At 39.0% G+C, this 22,976-nt stretch overlaps 2 protein-coding genes across 2 annotated transcripts in view; one reads left to right on the top strand and one right to left on the bottom strand.

Moving 5' to 3' along the window:
- The window catches only part of pear1 (platelet endothelial aggregation receptor 1), a 49,683-nt gene extending 36,417 nt beyond the window's left edge, over positions 1-13,266 (bottom strand). Inside the window, exon 1 of the mRNA XM_028579754.1 lies at positions 13,043-13,266. The gene's annotated coding sequence lies outside the window, so the exon portion shown is untranslated. The remainder of the gene's footprint in view (positions 1-13,042) is intronic.
- Positions 13,267-16,138: 2,872 nt separating this feature from the next.
- Positions 16,139-20,893, top strand: gpatch4 (G patch domain containing 4). The gene is made up of 8 exons (XM_028580603.1): positions 16,139-16,290; positions 17,251-17,390; positions 17,488-17,561; positions 17,688-17,780; positions 18,810-18,926; positions 19,206-19,318; positions 19,552-19,602; positions 19,703-20,893. Exons 2-8 carry the CDS (start codon positions 17,312-17,314, stop codon positions 20,505-20,507), a joined length of 1,332 nt encoding a protein of 443 aa, XP_028436404.1. The 5' UTR covers positions 16,139-16,290; positions 17,251-17,311; the 3' UTR covers positions 20,508-20,893.
- Positions 20,894-22,976: the final 2,083 nt, after the last annotated feature.

Below are 22,976 nucleotides of genomic sequence, written 5' to 3' on the forward strand. Positions count from 1 at the left end.
TGTCACCTCGCAGCAGCCAATAAAAACTAAACTTAAGACATGCAATCTATATGTGAAATGTGTACTTGTACATAAACCCCAAGACACAGAAACCATCCACAGACCAAAGATTTTGAGGTAGGAGATAACAAATAAACTGAAAAGTGAACTCTTACTACATAAACATGAGAGCGGAAGCCGATTTAAGATGACGGGATTTCAAGAGGATGCAATGTGCAATGAACACACCTTTTCCTGTAGTGTTAAATAGCTAGCAGTACGATAAGCTAGAGCTTGTGTGTGTGTGTGTGTGTGTGTGTGTGTGTGTGTGTGTGTGTGTGTGTGTGTGTGTGTGTGTGTTTATGTTGGAGAGTATATGAGTGAGGTCAGAAGGTAATGGAGCTCATGTGAAAGCCTCTGGCCCCACAGTGATGGAGAACAGAGCCTTTGGATAGCAGTGGTTAGAGTGATAAGGTCACCATGGTAACGCTGTTGTTTTGGAGCACATGAGGACATCAACATGAGTTGAGCAGTGGCCAGAGCTGATTTTCTATTGACTCCTATCTGCAACCAATATGAACTGCAACAACATTATTAGAACTTGAACTGAAAAAAACTGGAATACCTTTTGCCTTAGGAACCAGCAGCTTTACCATCACAAATCCAGTATAACACTAGCAAACCAATTTATTTTCTGTGTTGGGTGTTAGTCAGGAAAATATCCAAGTAGGCCCTTTAGTGAGCTATGGGGAGGGGTTTGGACACCAAACAGTGCTGTATTTTGTATTTAATTTTGTGATGATCTATTTCAAATACAGTATGACATCGCAGATCTAAAATGATGCATGATTCAGCAGCTGAATAACTTCTTCACCCAACAAGTCTTCCGAATTACCTGACAAAATACAGTACATTTGTAATTTGTAATTGCCTTTTAAAGCAACACATATAAGTGTTTTCAAAAATGTACAAATCACTGTTGAGAAATAAATCTGTTTTGTGATGGTTAATTAAGATTTGGTAAGGTTTAGGCACAAAAACAACTTGGTTAGGGAAACATTGTGATTTTGGTTAAAATTGCTACTGCGTTAAGGTTAGAGGTTGATGGTCATGCTTTACAAAAAAAACAGTGGTTTCCTGTGGTAAAGTCTGATGTTTTTTTTTTTTTTTTTTTTTACACCACTGATTCTGTCGTTTTATCTCTTTATTGAAAAAAAAAACAGTTTGGGTTGATAATTTAGGTGAAATTTGACAATGTTTCCCAAACTGCTGTGAGATTTGGTGGTGTTTTTTTTTACTCCATGTTACTCCAATCAGGTGCAGAATGATCCCTATTCAATAATCATCAAGTCATTTACTTAAAGCTTGATCCAATCGCCTGCAGTCTACACTCACTCTACACCCACTAATAAAAAACTGGGGACATCTTTGGGGACATTGACGAGAAAGCAAATGAATAATGCTTGTTTTCTTCATTCATGAAATGTTTACTTTGTACAGTGTTTGTGTTATCTGAAGTGGTTTACACTGAAGTTTTTGTTGTCAACCCGAGCTGCTTGCCAGCTGGAGGCTTTTGCTCTCCCTGTTGCGTTACTGCAACACGTTTGAGGCTCGTGCGCTCTCCTACACAGACCCACAGTGCAAACTGCTGCCTGGTCCTCCACACTCCAGACCAAAACCACAGGCAGGATGACTGTGGCTTCAATGGTCAGAGAAAGCAACAGGTCCACAAAAACAAACTTAAACACTAAGACACTGTAATAAATACAACACTTCACCTCTATGGAGCAGCATAAACAAAAACACAGACTTACACACCTTGGATTGAAATCATGTCTGGTCTCTTTAAACAAGTGTTTTATCCAAACTTTAGTGAGTGAAATGGTGGAAAACCCAAAATGGAGGCCCTGGCTGAGGTTTCAGAGGGACATGACCATACAGAGCCGTAATTATATGTGCTGTAATGCTCTGTGGATCACACTGGTGCAGAGACACATAGAGTCCTTGTAAAAAAAAAACAGCCTTTTCCACAAACGGTGACCAGAAAACATAGCTTTGCATTGTAAACTCTCACAGTAAGAACACAAAAAACCTCTAAGTCCACAACAGGCTGCAGCTCGTAAGAAACATAAGTGTTTCAAAATTCACAGTTTTATGTTAGATATTTGTCACATGAACCATCTGCATCCACAATGTGGCTTTATCACATAGTGTCAAACTTGTCACCTCTACTGTGATTAGCAGCAAATTAGCTTTTCACACGGTGGTCTTTGTGACCGGGTGGTTAGACTAACTACTATTAGTTAAATGGTTACACTCCCAGGTTGCACTACAGATTCAGACTTAGAGATTCCTCCTGGTAAAGGTCTAGTGTGTGAGCTGCTGTCAGTCAGTTAAGATTCATCGTCTGTGCACCTTGAATGTCTGTACAGAATTTCATGGCAATCTATCCAACAAGTTGTTGAGATATTTCAGTCTGAGTCAAAGTGGTGTATCGACCTAACGGACATTGCCATCCCCAGAGCCACTCTGCTAACGTGGCTAAAACATAAGAGCCAAGTTTTAATGAACTGCATGTATTCTTGAACGAAAACACATTGAAGCCTTTACAGCACAAGAATTTCAAATGTTGCTGAATCGTGTTCTAACTATTTGAAAAGATCTCTGCTATAATGATTCTATGAGCAGGATATTTTTAACGGCTGTGACGCTTGATTGATCAGTTGGAATGTCCTCTGTGCCATTGTTTCAGCATGTATCACAGACGAGTTGTTGATTCAGACGCACACTTCCTTCTCATCTCTTCCTGTGCTTCACTCTCTAACTAATTCTCCGCTGCCATTCAGGAAGCGGTCTACTCTCTGCCTATGAATGTCTGTGTGAGTCAAGTTATTTTCTTAAATTTACAAGGCCACGGTGCTTTTCATCTGACTAAAATAATGCTATGATGCTGTTCTATTACTTCCTAATCTCAAAATGAAGTGAGTAGTAACGGTATTAAAACCGTTTGGTCTGGCAGGTGAAAAGGTTTGGTCTGGCAGGTGAAAAGACTCCCATTTAGGGTGATTGCTTTCATTATAAATGAATTAAGATTATTTTCTCGATTTTTAATTTCATCGTTTGGTCTATAAAACAGTTAAAAATCCTATAAATATCCTACAGCCCACGGTAATGGTCATCAAGTGTCTTGTTTTCACCGACCAACAGTCCAAAACTTTAAAATATAACCTTTTTTTGGAATGTAAGACAAAGAAAAGCAGCAAATTTCCACACTTGACAACATGGAACCATCAGATGTTTGAAGCTTTTGCTTGAAAATTGACTTAAACAATTAATCCATTATCAAAATGGTTTCAGACTTACTTTCTGTCAGTTGACTAATCAATTAAACGTCAAAGCATTGCAGAATTCACTAATAAAACGTTACGGTCTTTGTCGAAAAAGCGGGTGTTTATATATATATATATATATATATATATATATATATATATATATATATATATATATATTTGAAACTTACATTTCATCTTGTACCTACTCTATTGATTTGCTAATCTGGACATTGTGAAAGTCTTAATATGAAAATATTAAAAACTAAAACTAAAATTGCTTGTTCTTTGCACTGTACAGTCAAACAACACATCTAAACTTTACTGTGTACAGTCCAGTAACAAACCTTAAAAATAAATCAAATTTGTATGAAACAGTCTGTCCTTCAACATGTCAGTAACTTTTAATTACACCATTGACCCCTCCGATGTTTTGGTCCTAATTCCATTTACACATCAGAGCATTACCCTCGTGCCCCTTTCCCACCATGACAAGCTAATTTCTTTTAATAATAATGTCTTTCTCTTTGCTTAATATCCCCTCAAAAACAAATTATTTCTGTCCTATTCTTTCAGGGTCAAAAAGTTGTGGGAAACGTCTGCTTTAAAAAAGGATTCATAAGGCACTTTAGTCCCTGTGTCTTTAGCTGATGTTCCCATGATAAAACTATGCAAAGGCCAACACTTATTCATTCATATTTATTAGTACGCAGAGTTCCCTCAACATATACAGAACAGGCCACGAGGTCAAGAGGCTTTGAAATCTTCAGAGGAGCTTAAAACAACGGAGACAACCTCCACTGAACTCTTGCAACAATCATGTTAGTGTCTCTGGGCTAAATAACTCTTTGTTAAGATGAAATTGTAATTGTATTAAGCAAGCAAACAAGCGAATATTGAATTGGGTGCAAGACCACGTTTCTGCAGTCTTGGTTCTTTCTCTTGGACATGTATTGATCCGGGTCAGTATTGGGCTTTGTCTTGACTGTTTGCTTTCCGAATTGCAATAGCATATTGGGCCACTGCATTGGTATTTAATCTATTTTCTACCCATGAATGCAAACCTGCAGAAACCTCTGACTGCAATGAGGTTGTATAGAACTGATAGGCAGCTACATCAACATCTCTGTTCAGGTTGAATAAACCCAAAAATCATTACTTTTTAATGGAAACTGTTCATGCTGTCTTATTTTTTATCATTTGTTTGCTTCCGTCAGAATAGCTCATATTGACTAATTCTGGTTTTGGCCTCAAATTGATCTCGAAACTGTCAGTAACTCTACTTTGAAGTTGACACGCTTACAGCTTGCACTGAATGTTTGTAGCTTAGCCAGGGGGAAACTAAATTATCGTTGGCTGAGGGGTTTCTATCATATTTCTATTTGCAAAATCTGCAAACAGTAGATAAAGCAGTCTTTATCTAGCAGCAGTCTTATATTTCTTATTGCCACTAAATCCTATGAAAAGACCAAAACCACCAAACTGATCCTACTAACAATGTTTCCTGTGTAGTCAAAGCCTGACATATCTTATTCCTCTGTTCCATAGAGCTTTGTTGTTGTTCAGAAATATTAAAAGCACATCAATCAGTCACACTTATGCACTGGCTGACATATTCCTTTTTGATGATGAACATGGGCACTGTATAGATTATTTAGAGTCAATCCCACATACACTGTCCTGCTGCTGTAAATACTCATTAGGCCATCATATTAATCCACAGCTGAAAGAAATCTAACACTGAGAAGTAAAGAATCCTTTAGTCACATTATGATGCTATATTGACTGCCATTGGTACAAAGACACATACTGTATATACTGTATTAATGGCTGTAGTGTGTCATATGCCATGTGCACATCTGGATGTACTTCAAGAAACGTATGCAAAAGCAATCTGAATCTTGAGCTTTGCCAAACTTCACAGCCTGTCCGTCGCAGGCTAGTTGATCACCAGTGTGAACTTCTCCAATTGCTTGTTTGACTTGTAGCATCTTACGAGGGGAAACAGGCGATCAGACTGCAGCCGCTGAAGGGAAACGATGAACCACTGCAAGCAGCCAAAACTGCAAAGTCATCACAAAACTCTGTGTAGAACATCAACATGTGCACACACCAACCTTGCCATGTACCTCAAAACACAGGCACACAGCTCTCTTTTCTTTCCATTATGACCTTTGTTTTTGGCTGAAGACCGTGCAGATTGCTTACTCTTGTGGTTTTGACCCTCGTGGTGGGGGAGCTGCTGTCCAAACTCACTTGGAGAGGTGTGAAATCCAACCCCATCTGCTTTGGCAAAAACCCACCACGAGCACAGAAGCTGAATGTGTCTGCGAAACCCAATTATACACTTATTTTAATTAATTTATGCTGCACTTAATAGAAATCTTCTTTTCTGAATTGAACAGGGCCTACTGTATAAAAATAGTTCAGTGTTTTGTTGATATATGTTTTGTAAAATATGGGCTTCCTGGGGGGTCTATGGCGACTGACAACATTATGTTGATCCCTCTGAGTGTCTGCGGTGTCTGAATAATATCACGGGAAGCATCGTCCTTTACTGAAACACAAAGTTTAAGAACGACATATTTCATACTGCGGATAAAGTTCCCATGCAACATCTTTAATGTCAGTCTTTGAGTCATGGTTGTATGAAAGAGAGAGAGAAAAAGCAATTTGCAGTAAGAGACTTTAACCACGCCGCATCTGTTTTCGATTAAGACAACACTTCTAATGTGACTGGATGGCAGCTTTTTTTCTCTCTCTCTCTCTCTCTCTCTCTCTCTCTCTCTCTCTCTCTCTCTCTCTCTCTCTCTCTCTCTCTCTCTCTCTCTCTCTCTCTCTCTCTCTCTCTCTCTCTCTCTTTGCAGCTGCTATAGTGCAGCAAGCTGGGAACCATTGGACCTGGTGTGGTCATATTTTTTCTGTTGTTGATTATGTTTTTTTCTGCCACTTGTTTGCAGGATCAACCCATAGTACCATTTATTCTACAAGTAAAAAATAAATAAAAACAAAACAGGTGATTTACCAAAGCTCAAGTGTTGCTGCCCATAAAATGGTACAGAGATTATGCAAGGAGAGTGGAGACGTGCATTTTCAATTAATGCCATGTGGTCAGGGGTCTGCCTTAAGGTACCTAGATAACACGGGGAAAGGTTTGGTCAAACATTAACACAAGCAGCAGCAGAGTACTGTCAAGGCAGGTAGAGTTCACCAGAATAGTTATCAGGTTGTTTTTTTTTTATCTCTATTGGCTTTCCTTCTATATCTCTATTTCCAGGAAGTGCAGCCTGGGCCAGTAAATTCCTAAAAGTTAAACCCCATTGATTTACAGCCCTACCTCAGGCACATGGTGTGCTGCCTTTCTGGAGGACAAGGTGGGAACCTGCAACTAATTAAAGTGATCATTTTAGAGGGTTTTTTTTTAGCCCAAAAAGCTCCTTCTCACTCTCTCCAGATGGGCCCCATTCTGCAAGCATCTGGAAGTTAAAGCCTTATTTTCTTCACTCAAAAACTTCAGCCACGTGTACTACCCTGAAGGTGAACCCTCAGAGATGTTCCTTTACTTAGTCTTATCCTCCATGCTTTTCCCAGCAGTGTCATTAGACTGAAACATTTTCAAACCCCACAGGTGGTGCCATTAATTCACTTTGTTGGAGCGCCTCATTGCTTAAGAAAGATGAAAGTAAGGCACTGCAGAATGTGCTTTAGTTAATTGAAAGCCCTAGCATGGTCATCGGCATTGTGGAACACATTAGTCTCAAGGGGCTTTTTGGTATGACGCCTACATTTCTGTCCAACACAACAGGAAGACGGGGGGCAAAGAGGAGACAAGAACCAGATACAAGCCACCACACAGGACATCCTGGGCAACACTGTGGGAGGGAGAGGGTCCAGGAGCCTGTCATCTTGTTTGGGTATGATGTTCCAACTCAAGGAAACCAAGTGGAGGGGAAACTCTTAACACTTTTCTTTTTATGGATACCAATAGGTAAACAGAAGCAGCGGTAAACACAGCAGGTCTTCTGTGAGTCATGGAGGAATATTTTGTTATTGCAGGGAGGCTTCTCCCGGCTTTTCAAAAAGTTCTGCAAATTAGTTTCAAATATTTACCAGTTAACGAGCAAGTAAGCTATTTTGTTGTTAACACATTGCAAAAGCAAGTTGCCCTAGAGTATCTTGTCAGCACATTATTAACAACGTCTTCGAAAATTACATGCTTTTCTCATTACTTTTTAATTGACTACAACTCCCCGGTTCATTATCATCCGTCTCCAACTAATAATCTCTTCTCTTCAGCTGAGTTTCTTTTCAACAAAATCTGACACTGTCCCCACAGTCCCTCAGGTCCATGCTCTTTATTCTGTCTTTAATCATCTTTGCAGCAGGCGGGACAAACAATAGGAAGCCGATCTAGGAAACATCTTGCATGTACATCCAGGTCTGCATCTCAACATTCTCTTCCTCTGACATGTAAACAGAAGAGAGTTGGGAATAAAATCAGGCGCGTAAAAGGATAAGTCCTTGAACGATGCAATCAGATACTGGCTCTACTACTCCCACCTTTTTTCCAACAGCAACCCTTCTTTTGGCTTCTGTGTGCATTTATGACAAATAATCCCTTTTTTCCAAACAGAGCTTGTGTTTTTTTGAGTAATGGGGTCGCTGACAAATAGTGAAAATCTGTCATCCTGCCTTTTCCTGAGCCTAGGTTTGTCTTTCAGAAGTGGCCTGGAAAATGGAATACAAAAAAAACAACAAGTCCTCTCATAAAATGCAAGATGGACGACTGCGAGAGTCATAGCTTAATGCAGCTGGTGTAGTAGATCTGGGTATGAGCTCAAGAAAAACATCAAGAGTTCTAGCAGTTCATGTTTGCCTGGTGCCAAGCATGACACAAAGGCCATTTGTTTTTCACATGCAGAGCTCACATCTTGTTTGGTAAACTCATAATATTTCATCTAACAACATTCTCCGCTCCATCTGCACGACGTATTTTACTTAGTCAAGTATTAAAAACAAACAAAAACCTAAACATAGCACTATTTTCATCACAGAGATGAAAACAGAAAGCGAGAAGTCTTCTGGGCCTTGCATTTGGTGCTGTATTTCTTTTAATTCTCCATCTCAGGTTTCACTTGGTTCCAGTCATCTTGCATAGACACCACAGCGAGACATAGACACCAGTGAAAGCCCCTGAAATCTTAATGAACAATGTCTCCACTGCTGCTCCACCCACCAACCCAAACACCACCCACCAACCACCAACATAAGCAACTTCAGGAAAGACCCTCACCACAGTACAAGTAGTCTGTGGTCACTTCATTAAGCCGCTGTTGGCTCCTCCTCTTGTTGCAGCCCAAACCCTCCGACCTCTGCTTTTTTTATGATTGGTTATTTGAGCCAGAGCCCAATGAAACTGTCCATGTTCCACGGCCAGAGCAGAGCGAGCGACCCAAAACCCCCGAGCTGGAGGGCTGCAGTAGAATCTGCTCCAAATTACTTGCACGGCTGCAAAGCACATGGGGTTGAAAGAATTATATAAGCCTGTGGTAGGAATATTCAACCCGTGTCACCTTCTTTTGAATTCCCTGTGCTCTTTGTCTTTTTCATCATGACTATTTTAGCATCAAAAACAGAAGCTGGGGGAGTAGACAAATTAACTTTCATGAGGAAAAGCTTTGTCACTGATGTTTAAAAAGTGTGGGGTGAATAAACAGAATTTCCAGTAACATCCAACATTTTACGCATAGATAAAAGTCAGCGTTAAAATCAACATGCAACAAAAAGAAAAAGAGTGCCACCCATTGCCACCCACATGATTGACATGTAGAAATGCTACACCAATGACTATTTAGCACCAAAAGCCACCAAAACAAAAAGAAACAAGACTAAAGAGGCTCTCGGACAGTGAGTGGTCTTCGCTGCTGCAAGGCACCTTCTGTGTTTTATATTTTGAGTTGATGGCCACCTCTTCAGCTCCCAGCTACGTCTAATAAAGACCTTTACCATACACTACAGCCTGCTGCTATCCACCTGCCATAATCTCATCATGCAGCTAAATAGAGCCGGTCGTAGGTTAAAATAGAGGAAATGGTTTGCAGTAGATTAGTTAACAGAGTTATCATAGCGTTAGTTTTGCTCCAAGACCATTTCTCTTCATTGATCTGTTTGTTTACTGCTGGTGTGGAGGTGTAGCCTTTATAGGGTAACTCAGATACCAGTACAATCAGCTCCTGTATCGTGTCCCTCAATGTAGTGTCTGTGGTTGCCATGGTCACACTGGGAGCTGCGGTGGCAAGTTGGAAAAAACTTGAGTTGTGTTTAGCACTAAACAAAAAATACAGCTGAGGCTTCATTTTGCAGGTATTTGGTCATTGGTCACCTGATGATGGCGTAAGATGAAAGGTTAAGAGATCACCAAAATTATTACAATTCAACCAATTTCATGGCAATCCATCCAATCGTTGTTAAGATATGTCACTCAAAATCTTAAATGTCAACCTAACTGTGGCAGGAACAGCCAGGGGATTCACAAAAGTCATGAGGATTCATCCTCTGAGAACCATGAACGTCGGCACCAAATGTTATGCGAAACCATCTTGTAGATGTTAAGATATTTCACTGGATTAGTGAAAACTTTGACCTGCAGCGCTATATGAAAAGTCGGCTAAGCACCAAAGTCAGGAGGCTTCATTCTCTGGAAACCATGAATGTCTGTGCAACAAGTCATGAACATCCAATAGCTGTATTAAGATATTTCAGTCTGGACCAAAGTGGTGGACAGCCTCTCTCCGTGCCAAGCACTGCCAGAATTTAGCAGATTACCATTTTAAAATACACGGGTAATTCTATAGCACAGAGTCCATGCTTCAAAGGATAACGCAACACTGTGATCTCACTTAAATAACACGAATGGTGTGTGGCCATTGTGTATAAACTTGTCAAGAGAAATTGTGGTCTTCGAAGAACAACATGCAGAGACTGTGGGTACCCTGTGGTGTTGCAATCAATTTTAAAAAGGGCCAGGCACTAGGGGATCAAATTAAAACTAATGCCTCTTACCTCAGTTCTACTTTTTTCTACTTCTTTCTATCTATCTATCTCTTTGTGTCTCTGGCCAGTGTCATCTCCAACCAAAACATATCCTATAGCTCGCCTGAGCCAGAGTCCTCTTCTGGACAAACACATGGTAAGTGAGCCCGATCTCCAGCTGTCAGACTAGAGACGGGTTTGTGGTTTGACCAGACAAAAAAAATAATGGGTCACCATTATACCACTGATAGTTGAAACAGTCTGGAGGAGGGCAGACACATTATCGAGGGGGAGATGCTATTTTCCACTAATGAGAATCTCATATAAAGACACTGAAGAAAAACAGTGGTTTTAGGGAGGCACTGTTGGGTCACTTCTCACACGCAGAATGCAAATCTTGAAACCAATACTGTATATGTGAATAATAGAATGGTGCTTTTAGGAATACTTGGAAGAGGACAAAGGAAAGTTCAGTCTGCAGTCAGAGAGATTTCCTGGCGATTTTTGGTTGCCAGAGCAGATGTCAGGTCAGGAGTCCAAACCAGGTGGCTGAGCTAAACTTCCTCACAGATATTTTTATGCATTAAATGGTGCCAGGGTGTCCTTAATCAAAAAAACTCATTCAAAACTCACAGACAGTAAGTGTTAAAGTGCAAAAATGCTGAATTTATGGGGCGATTTTACAGCTCTGCTGAGGAAAATAAATGAGGAGTTCGTTTCCAAAACAGTGTGCTTCGATATGTAGCTTTTTTTTTTTTTTTTTTATAGCTCTAAACTTACAGAGGATTGAGACTGTAAAAGTGTCAGTCAATTTGTCAACACGTATGTGTTAAATTTGGTACTTCTATTCAATTTGTAAAATGTCTTTTTACCCAAAACTGCAGACTGCATAAAAAAACTGCATCGGCTCTAGAAAATAAGCATTCAAAATTAGTTCACAATCAGTTCATGAAAACATCTTTAGTATATTCCCTTTTATAAGTGGATCCTTATCTATCAGAGTCTTGTACACAACCATATTATTTTCAGTGTCACACTCATACATACTGTATATGCACATGCATGAAAGCATCAACAACCCACAGGAGCCTCTCACATCTGCAGAGACAAAGAAAAACACTATCTATCTATCTATCTATCTATCTATCTATCTATCTATCTATCTATCTATCTATCTATCTATCTATCTATCTGTCTCTGTCTGCTTCATCTGATTAACTTCACTGACAAGACATGAAAGCTGTCACACCATCACACACAGGATGATGTCACACAGTTGTTTGGGCTGCAGCCACCTCGCCGCCACGTTTCATTGCCTGAGTCACAGCTCCTCTGTGACCCAAACAAAGACCAAGATATGAATCCAGGACTTTGATTAGGACTTAACAACTTAATGAAAATTAAACACAACAGAGGAGGAGGAGGAGGAGGAGGAGGTGGGCAAAGGAGGAAAGGAAAGAGCAGACCTACTCCCAGCGACTTCCTCTGCAATGAATCGATCGAGGAGACATGCCAGAGGAGCACAGCTTTTCTGACTCACACTTTCTTGATAGTAGCTGGAGTTTTCAAAGCAGAACCGGAGATGCCAAAAAACTCAGGCCAGGAAAAGTACAGCAAGTGCATAGAGCGGTGACACAATGCCAGCAGTTCACTTGAACAAGTGCTTTAATTCACTCCTGATAAGAGTCAGGTGTTATGTCTTTGTGTGCTGAATAATGATGTTGAACAGACAGATGGTTTTAGTGATAGTGTGTTTCTTCACACAGTGTATAAGAAGCAACAAAACACCAAACTGTGTTCAGAAATATACAATTGGTTTAAAATGGTAGTGAATGTGATCTACACACTTTCACAACATTTATAATTAATGTATAAAGGTACATTTACTCGAGTACTGCAACTAACTTTGAGGTATTTGTACTTTGCTTGAGTATTTCTATTTTATGCTACCTTATACTCCTCTCCACTACATGTATTAACAGTAACAGCTATAGTTACCGTTTACCTTTGCAAATTAGGATTTTACATGCATTGATTGTCTTCTTAAATATTTTTTATAGATCCTTAACATTTGCTCCATTACAAAAGGGCTATTCTGCAAAAAGAGTACTTTTACTGTTAATACTTAAAAGGACATTGTACTGATAATACTCTTACCAAAGTAACCATACTGCAATATACTATATTATAAGTTAAAGTACATTGAAAATGAGCCTTATGTAAGTCAAATTGTGTAAGTGTAATTAGCTAAATGTAGGCTACTTAAAGTATCAAAAGTAGGCTACTCATTATTCAGAAAAATTAGGCTATTATGTAGAACATTTTAGATGGATATTAATGCCAGATGAAATTCTAGATGTGCTAGATTCTACACATTTCAGCAAATAAAGTCCATCGTAAAGGAAAATATCATTCATAAAAAATAACTATACACTCACAGTAGATCACTACACTTCCACTTGAAGTCCTTATAGGTTGAGTTTAGGATTATGTTACATGCTGCAGTATTTTCCATAACAGCGCAACGTTCCCATACAGTAGGCGAAAATGTATCAGTCGAGTCTATTAACCAGTAACATGTAACATCATAAGCTTATTGTCATATAAATATTTGGCTTTCAAATAAACAGTCGAGGTCTCCGTGACTCCGAACCCTTTTTTTGTTTTGTTTTGTTTAGTTCATTGACAGTTTTTTTACTCACCTTGCCGGCCAAGAACTCCCGGATAATCTGTCGCTTTAATATCGCAGTTCGAAACCAATTTCCATGGACGAAATTGAGATTGAAAAAAGGCGTTTGTTTTTAAAGGCTCATACACTTAGAAACATCTTCAAGCGGTGCGACCTTTAGAAGAGTGTAAAGAGAGAACTGAGACCATCGCATCCAACGGGGGAGGGTCCTGAAGCGGAGCCAAAGAAAGTGGAAAAACTGTGACAGAGAGGCGACCGAGAGGGAGGGGGGGGAGACGAGGAGGATGGATGGGGCAGAGAGGACATTTAGGGAGGTCAAGATGGAGATTGAGAGAGTTGTTTTTATTTTCAGCAGGCCTGCAGACCTTGACGTTTAAGTGCGAATATACCCTAAAAATACTGGTTTGGGTTACTAAACCAGATTCAGGGTATTTGGGCTTGGGTTGTTATCTAATGCTGGAGGAATAATGACCCAAATATTAGCTGACCTAGTTGACCCCATGCACAGGTGGCTGGTTTGTTTTAACCACCACTGGCTTTTTAATGTGTCAAATATAAGAACGACTTGAATTAAATGTAATAATTGTTGAAAAATTCTTTATTAGGAGTAACCCCTTGAGATGCACCATCTTGTTTTCGAGGGGGTCCTTAAATAATTGGTGGCAATCTTAAGGTAAAACGTGTAAAAAAAAAAAGCTTGTTTTGACTAAACAGAACACTCAAATGTTTATAAAAACAAAAATAATTGGTTTAATTGATACCTCCACATAAATGTTAATATTACGGTTGCTGGGTCAAAAATAATCACACATTGGTATGCTGAATAGCCCAATGGAAATAAATAACACTAAAACTGGGTCAAAATGTTTTTGGGTGAGATTGGCGTCACAGTGATTTTTATGCTTGTGGGTACTGGTCAACCTTTACCCAGTGGGTTGGTCTTATGTTACATTTGACCCAGCATCACAATTAACAATGTTGAACAGTATAGAGACAAAAACAAAACCCGTAACAATTTAAAATGGAAAACAAAACAAAAACACAAATTACAGAATAATAAATATCAAAAACATTCTTCACAAGTCAGCAACATAAGGGATCAATGAAAACATCTACAGCAAAATCTGCCTGCCTCTAAGTCATTTAAAATACCTTTAAATGCATCCAGAGAGATCAGCTCCCACAGATTCAGGTAATTTTGCGACTGATTCCAAGCAGAGGAAGCAACATAGGTTACTAAAACGTCCTTTTCCCCAATTCTTCTTTCGGGGCCGATAGTAGGAATAAGTCCCCTGGAGTGCAGACAATCACTTCCCATACTTTTTTGAAGCATGTAAATCTGTACGTAAAATGGAAGCAAAGAGACCAAGTATAGCCTGATTGTTGAAAATCTAATAATCTAAACCATGGGCACTAATCTGCTGCTACTGTATAACAGTGTACACTCTTCTGGGAAGGTTTTCCACAAGATGTTGGAAACCTGGCTGCAGAGATTTGCTCCCATTCAGCCACAAGAGCATTGTGATGTCAGCCACTGATGTTGGGTGATAAGGCCTCAGCGTTCCAGTTCATCCCAAAGGTGTCAGTTGGGGTTGAGGTCAGAGCTCTGTAGTATAGTTTTAATTTGATTTGTAAAGACATTTCTTTGTGGACCTGGAATTATTCATGGGGGTGCTTGTTGTCATGTTAAATCAGGAGAAGGTCATGTTCTCCAAACTGTTGCCAAGTACACTATTGTCTCAAATGCTGTAGAATGAGGGTTTACCTTAACTGGAATATAAGGGGTCTAGCCCAGAACAGTATGTGCAAAGGAGTGTGTTGGCCGTATAGTTTTTCTCTTTCCTTTTCTGTCTCGCACACTTTTCCTCTCACACGCATACTTTATTGACAGCTGTGGAATAACCTCCTCTGAGATAACTGTCAGTCAGCCTTTGCAGACAGCAGTATGAGGGCTTCCTCACAAACAGTAGGCCAGCCATGCTAACCAGCCAGTCCCCCCAACCCCTGCTGAGTGCTGACACAGATAAACAATGCATGGGATGCAGGACTGGTGGAACAAACATCCTCACTGCACGGAAACCAAGAACGGGGAAATGAAATTGTTTCCTGTTTTCCTGAGATTTAGAATCTCTTTTTCAAGGAAGACCTGGCAAAGACAAAAACATTCATGTAAAAATTATAAGCAGATTTATGTAATAAGGAGTAATTGTGTTAATGAATTTTTGGGAGAGCCTGCCGACAGACTACAAGGTTGAAAACATCATCTGTACCAGGCTATATCTTGAACAGAACTCTCATAAAGTGAGATTCTGAATCCTGTTAGCCATTTTTTGAATAATGCATCTATCAGATATGTTGTGATCAGAGAGGAGTGCAGCCAGGATCAGTTTTGCTTCTGCATGCAGATGTATAAACCAGTAAATCCATCTGGGATGCTATTTAGATTATCACTTGACTATTACAATAAAAAAAAAATTCTAGTGTGAAACACTGCCATCTACTGCCATCCTGGTGTTTTATGTCTACTATAGGATATCATCTGATCCATTATATGATACTGACAGACAGGGTGAAATACAATGATTTTTTCAACCTTAAAGGTAGAAGGGAAAAAGGTTGGAAAATAAGATTTTAAAGCGTTAAAAGAAAATTTACAAATATACATGTAAATTTACTCTAGTCCTGTATAAGTACAGCTTTGAGGCACTTGCACGTGGATATTTCCATTCTAGGCTACTTTATATTTCTAGTCCACTACATTTATTTGGCAGCTTTAGTTACTTAGCAGATTCTGATAATCAATACAAAACATGAATCAACTAATACATTCTGTTCATTGTTATAGATGAAGCTACCCAGCAGTATATCGAGCCGCTGAAACATAATGCATCATTAATTATAATCCAGTAATATAATATATATTTTTCTGAAGGATACTACAGTTATGTTACTGATTTTACTATATGGAGAGAAACCAGAGCTACCAGTGCTTTTGCCTGATCATGCACGACTATAGACTGTTAATATTAAATATACATATTACATATTTACAGTTTACGCGTCTAGACCTAGACGCGTGTCTGCTGCAAAATGACACCGAGAAGAATAAAAAATAAAGAAGAAGCCATAGTGACGTGTATCCGGTGTCATGTCAGCCTTCTGCTGAAACCTCATGGCTAGCGACCAATATATCCATGCTAGCAACTTTTTTCTCCGTTTCAGTTTTAGTGATGCAGTTTTAATAAAACAGGACTTCCAGAGGTATGTTGTGTTTTCATTTTTGACGTGTTAGTGTTGTGTGTTAAACGTTAGCTGGCAAACGGCTGTTAAAACAAGCGACTTGTTATGAGGTGTTTAACTTTTGGTTTTTAGCTGTTAGCATCAACTCAGCTTTGTCAGAGAAGACTAACCTGAGACAGTTATAATGTGGTTTATCTACAAGAAATGCTCATTTGCCGTATGCAAGTGCAGTACAATTTGTAAATAAACCTTTGACTAATAAGGGTTAATAGAGAGTCTAACGACGTTTTAATGTTTCTGTAAAGAAATGAAGCATAACGTTAATGACAGTGTGTTAAAACTGTTGAAAACTAAGCTGGAGGTTCAAATATAAGTAACGTTACTCACAACCCACACACCTCCGGGCATTACATTGCCCTTTACACATTACTAATACCACACTGAAAATACTCCACTACAAAAGTTCTGCAAAGTATGCAAGTATTATCAGCTAAATGTGCCTTAGTATGGAAAGTAGTTATTAGTTAGTAGTAGTAGTTATAACGTTAAAATTACTCATTGTGCTGTAAAATGTTTCTTATCTGTGATTAATATTACTTTTGCATTAATGTGTAACGTTAGACAATGTTGCATTTTACCGCTGTAGAAGTTTAATGATGTGCTAATTTTACTCTATGGTGTTGGGACTCGTGTGTGTGTGTGTGTGTGTGTGTGTGTGTGTTTTGATGTCTCCAGAACAAACACATGATCACTACTTGAAAGCGTTACAAACTGTGTAGTGTGTTTTGGCGGAGTGTGCATGTGTGTGTGGTATAAGTTTACATGCATGTATGCCTGTGTGTGGTATTTTGCCTATTTTATATTGGTTTATAGAGCCACATACAAGTTTCTTTGCACTGGATGAGATTGTTGGGTTTTTCCCCCATTACAAACCAGACAAAAATATGTTGGACCAACCTGTACTATTGTGGTGTCTCACAGATCTTGGTCCAGACTTTATCTCTTCGACCAGTGGATGTGAACTTTGGAGGTGCGCATACAGATGGCAGACGCTGTACCAGAGAAAAGTCGTGCCTTGAAGTTTGCAGAGCAGCAACTCCTGCGTCATGGCTGGGAACACGGTAAGATACGCTGATGATGTCTTGTCTGCAACAATTCAACAGCTGCAGTGTGTCAGACTCGGGCGCACATTTCTTATTCAGTCCACTCTGTCCTCAGGTAAAGGACTGGGGCGAAGTGAGAACGGAATATCAGAAGCTATCAAGGTCAAAGTGAAATGTGGCAAAGGAGGGGTGAGTGACCTTTGGTTTTATGCAGCATTTGCTATCATCACATCTATCACTGGTGTGGTCTAAACTTTGTTTGTATTCTAAAGAAAGTTGTTGTTTGTAGACTCACACTTTGCTCTTTACCACCAGGTTGGTCATAAGGAAGGGGAGCAGTTCACCTTTCACTGGTGGGATCATGTTTTCAATAAGGCATCTTCAGGTCTGCACGTGGAATCCGATCAGGTAAGTCTTACCTTCAGATAGCTGAACACAGTCAAACAAGCTCACAATCACCTGGAATCAACACAATATGATAAGGGGACATTTCTAATCTTCAAGGTAGTGAGTGAAGCAGTCTTGCTATGTTTAAAAAGTTTATTCCACTGAATTGTGTACTTCGGTTTGTGGAAACGGGATGACTAATTTCAGAATGAGGACATTATCACTTGTTATTTTTAGCTCATTTATTAGTCAAGCATTTGCAAAGGTGACCAGCTGATTCATGACTGAATCACTGGGAACACTTTAACACTCACTGATTCACCTCCTCCACTTGTGAATGTAGCTGCATTTAGTTACTTTGTTGAAACAATATTTTTAGGAGCAGCTTGATGGCTCAAAGCAGTAACTTTAAAGCATATATGAAAGCCATGTTTAGGTCTTTATAGTTCAAGAACTAAAGTTCAAGTTTCCAGTTATTTATTGTTGTATGCACAACAATTACATAGAAGCAGTCATGCTCCCTCCAACAATGCTCAAACAAATATGTTTAAAAGAAAATCATGCAAGTAAAATAGACAATCTAAGACATAAAATAGTGCAGAAGATAAAATAAAGGGATACAATCAGGGTTCAAAATAAGCAGTATCAGCCAAAGGCTGGTAAAATATGCAATTGGCAGGTGGATTTGCTTCAAATATATTTTCTATTTTTCTATTGTTTTCTATTGAGTGGCTGGTAAAATTTGAACATTCACTAGTCATTTTTGTGCGTGTGCGTGGGTGTTCAACAGTAAGTAAAAGTAAATAAAGCTAAAGTGACAATAGTGATGAGCTCAAGAGCTCAAAAGTCTGATGGATGGATGAAGCTGTCCCTGAGCCTGGTGGTGCGGGACCGTCAGAACAGGCAGAACAATTGTGGCTGGTGACAGATTTTTCCAACAGCAACTCTTCAGCAGCTGATTACATTGATTACTTCATCCTCACCTGTTAATGAGTGAAATCAGCTGGTTTAGTATTTGACAGAAGGTTGCGTGTTTTCTGTGTGATCCAGAACGGTATTCAGTTGAAGAAGACGATGGAGCAAGATGAAGAGGATGGAATGATCTCCAATAAAAAGCCACGGAAAGCCACTCTGGCTAAAGCCAAACTTTATGGATGCTTTGTCAAGGTAATGTATTTATTGGGTACATATTCAATGGATATTTGACAGAGGCGCCCTATGGCACAGAGGAATAAGCTACACAGGTAATACCTAGGATTCATTCATTGTTGGTTTCGGTCGTTTTTAATAAAGTGCTACAAACGTGCTGAAAGACAATACATGTACACATGACACATTTCTGTAAATTTATGGTATTTTCAGATATGTATGTATGTATGTATGAATGATTCTATTCTGAACTGACAATGACTGTCGCTGTTTCTATTTCCATTGTTCCACGCTCAGTCAGCCACACTGCTGTCTGGTCAGGAGCAGCCAGAGCCAAAGTCCTCAAGCTCAGACGACAGCAGTAGCTCAGAGGAGGAGGACCAGAAATTGGATCTCTCCAGCACCACAAAGTGAGAATTTCATCTAATGCAGCATTTGTTTACATTTATTAGGTATTTTTTCTGGAATGCTGCATAATATTTTATCACTATCAACATGACTATAACTACTCTCATTCTGCATGTATCATTGTTGGTGTCATTTCTTTATAATCAACTTTTAATTACTATTTGATGTTATTATTTATCTGCAAAAGCACTTAACTCTGTTTTTAACAGAAGTTATTCATTATTCATCTCCACAGGCTTTCTGATGCTGATCTAATGAAGGCTTGTGGAGGACGCACAGCGCACAAGTAAGTTAATTTATAAGTATTATGTAATCTTTCAGAATAAGTGAAGTTAATAATAAAAAAAGGATCTAATTTCTGATGCATTTTTGTTGTGTTTCTGTAGAGGAGCCAGGCACGGGTTGACCATGAGCGCCAAGTTAGCCAGGCTAGAGCAGCAGGAGGCTGAGTTCATGGCTAAGTATGGCAAAAAAAGCCAACCAGCAAGTGCTCCAACAGTTGGTGTTACACCGGCTTCGACGCCCTCCCAGTCAACTGACCACAGAGCTGAGAGGCAGGAGGAGACGGTCGAGGACTCTGAGAGGAAAAAGAAGAGATCTACTAAGAGCGTTCAAGAGCTAAATGGTGAGAAAGGTTTTGAAAGCCCTGGATCAGATGTTAAACCCAAAAAGAAGAAGAAGGAAAAGAAAGCCAGTGAGGACACTGAGGAAATAACTAATGCCGTTTCCACTGAGGGGGTTTTGATCTGTGTAGAAAACAGTGAGGCAGACCATTCTCATAAAACAAAGAGGAAACATAAGAAGAAGAAAAACAACGCAGAGCAGAACAAAGAAGAACGAACACCTTCGCCTGCAGCAGAAGAGAGCACGAGTCCGGAGGAGACTGCTGAGCTGCACACTGACACAAAAGTGAAGAAAAAGAAGAAGAAATCCTCCAAACACAACGGTGAACCTGCTGAGGAAGAGGAGAGTCATGAAACCAGCCAATCGGAGCTGGTCCAGGACTGCGTTCCAAAAACCAAAAAGAAAAAAGCTGCAGTTACATTGGAGGAAGCAGACGTTCCAGAGGAGGAAGCAACTGTAAAGCAGAAAAGGAAAAAGTGTAAAAAGGACAAATCATCTGTAGAAGATGATACAAACGAGGAGGCACTTCCTCCAAAGAAGAAGAAAAAGAAGAAGTCCAAAGAGTAGTTTTTTTTTAAATGCTTTGCACATTGATAACCATATTAGTTTTGGCTGACTGGGGAAAGTATCATTCTCTTAAATCAGCTCTGGTGAGTTATGTGCCAAACATGGACTTGGAGGTTGTGCTCTCTGATTTGACAGCTCTGTAAATTAATTGATAGGAGAATATATTTAATTAGTAATTCAGACCAGTAACAAGGTTATTCCTTGCCTCCAGCAGTTGTGTCTCTTCTACCTGTTAAATCCTCTACCTGTTTAATCCTTCCTATCTGAGCTGTTAAATTCAAGATAACCTGCTGCAGAAGTGACTGAGGAAATCAGGTCAGGTTAGTTATTTGCTGGTGATGCAGACTTTTTAAGATTGTCAATAATATACAACAACGTCAAATGTGTTCATCTGAATCAGTCAATGGATCTTTGATGAGTCAGCCACACGGTGCAACACCTTATCTAAACGGAGGCCTAGTCCACACGTACACAAGCATTTTTGAAAAGGGGGTTTTCCCTCCTTTTGCTTAAAAAAAAATATATATATATTTTGGGCGCTCAGATAGCTCAGTTGGTAGAGCGGGCGTCCATATATAGGTTTAGTCCTCGACGCAGCGGGCCCGGGTTCAGCTCCGACCTGCGTCCCTTTGCTGCGTGTCGTTCCCCTCTCTCTCCCCTTTCATGTCTTCAGCTGTCCTGTCAGAAATAAAGGCCGAAAATGCCCCAGCACTCTTCTGGCCCTGTTTGTTGTTGCCAGAAATGTTGCTTTGTGTGACGCCTCACAAAGGAGAAAACATATCACACTCTGACGTTACGAGCCCAAAACTCAAGTTTTCCCCGTCTACACGACACAGAAACGGTGTTTCTAAAAGTCTTCAGCCTGGCCGGAGTTTTCCAAAAGCTCAGATAACAGTGACCTAAAATGGCATTTGGAAAATACCCGTATAATGTGGACTAGGCCTGAGACTAAAAATCATGTCAGTGTTGACATTTGTAGGTTGGAACATGTCAAATAGCCTATTGAAAGCAAGTTGCCTGTGTTGACCATTTTAGGTAAAAAAAATAAATATAAATAAATAAAAAAAAAGCATTTTAGTGGACAATTAATATGGAATGCAAATAATTGGGTTTAGTTTTCTACATAATGAATAACTATCCTTGAAGGTGTTACCGTTCTTACATGAAATTCTGAACTTTATATGCAAATTAAATGATGTGACGCTAAACTACACTTGTGTGATTGTGTGTACAGATATTAGATACTGAAATTTCTCAAGTGGCACTAAAAATGAATATAAAATAGTGTATTTTATGTCATTAATTAAAACCGTTTGTTCTCAAACTTGATTAATCTTTCTAAATGAGAAAGTTCCTTGAGGGGGAAAAAAAAAAAATTACACTGTTAAATATCTACAGTACATTTAGTAGGGATAAACCCCACACTCAGTGTTTGTTTAATGTGTTCAGAATCTGACTCTTATACCCCAAATAAAATTGTTGTAGTTCCACATTTAAAATATAAATGATTACCTCAGATCCTCTTCTGCTTTTATGTTTCCCCCCCCTCAAACAATAGCTTTGAACTTTCTAAAATCTGAGTTGCACCTGATTACCTAACCTATTATAGAAGTGGAGAAATCAGGAAGTTTGAGACAGGAAGTACACAGGGTCATGTACCCAGTTTGTCTCAATAGCTTACAACAGATTTGACTCAACTGACGTATTAAATGCGTGCAATGTTCCTGCATGTAAAATGAACTCATTATAGAACATGTTCCATAAAGGTTTTCAGCTAACAGAACCTAACAGACTGGTTTACACTGCTGGCTCAGGTAGCATGTAACAGAACAGGTCTCCATGCCTGACAGTGGTGGAAAGTAACAGAGTACATTTACTCAAGTACTGTATAATTTTGGGATACTTGTACTTAACTTGAGTATTTCCATTTTCTGATACTTTATACTTCTAACCCACTGCAATTCAGAGGGAGATATTGTTCATTTTACTGCACTACATTTATTTGATTATGTAACTTAAGTCACTACTTACTTTGCAGATTCAGATAATTAATATGAAATACTAGCAACAAATTATCTATATACATTATGGTGTATTATAGGTTAAGATAAAAATACTTTATTGACTTTATAAACACATTGCATCAATAATTATAATACAATAATTTACAATATTCTGAAATGTAATGAGTACTTTAATTTTTGGCACTTTTTGGAATATTTTGATGTTCGTACTTTTGAACTTTTACTTAAATACAATTTTGAATGCACTTTTCTTTACACTGGTATTACTATTTTTACTTAAGTAAAAGATCTGAGTTCTTCCACCACTGCCTATTTAATGTTCATATAATACAACAATCCTAATGAAACCGAATAAATACCTCCCTTTATTGCTTTTTCCTTCAACAACAACAAAACAATATTTATAATTTAAGCTAAAAGGGTTTTACATAAAATAAAAAGACAG

This window comes from Perca flavescens, chromosome 6 (genome assembly GCF_004354835.1).
Source record: "Perca flavescens isolate YP-PL-M2 chromosome 6, PFLA_1.0, whole genome shotgun sequence".
NCBI classification, from domain to species: Eukaryota; Metazoa; Chordata; class Actinopteri; order Perciformes; family Percidae; genus Perca; species Perca flavescens.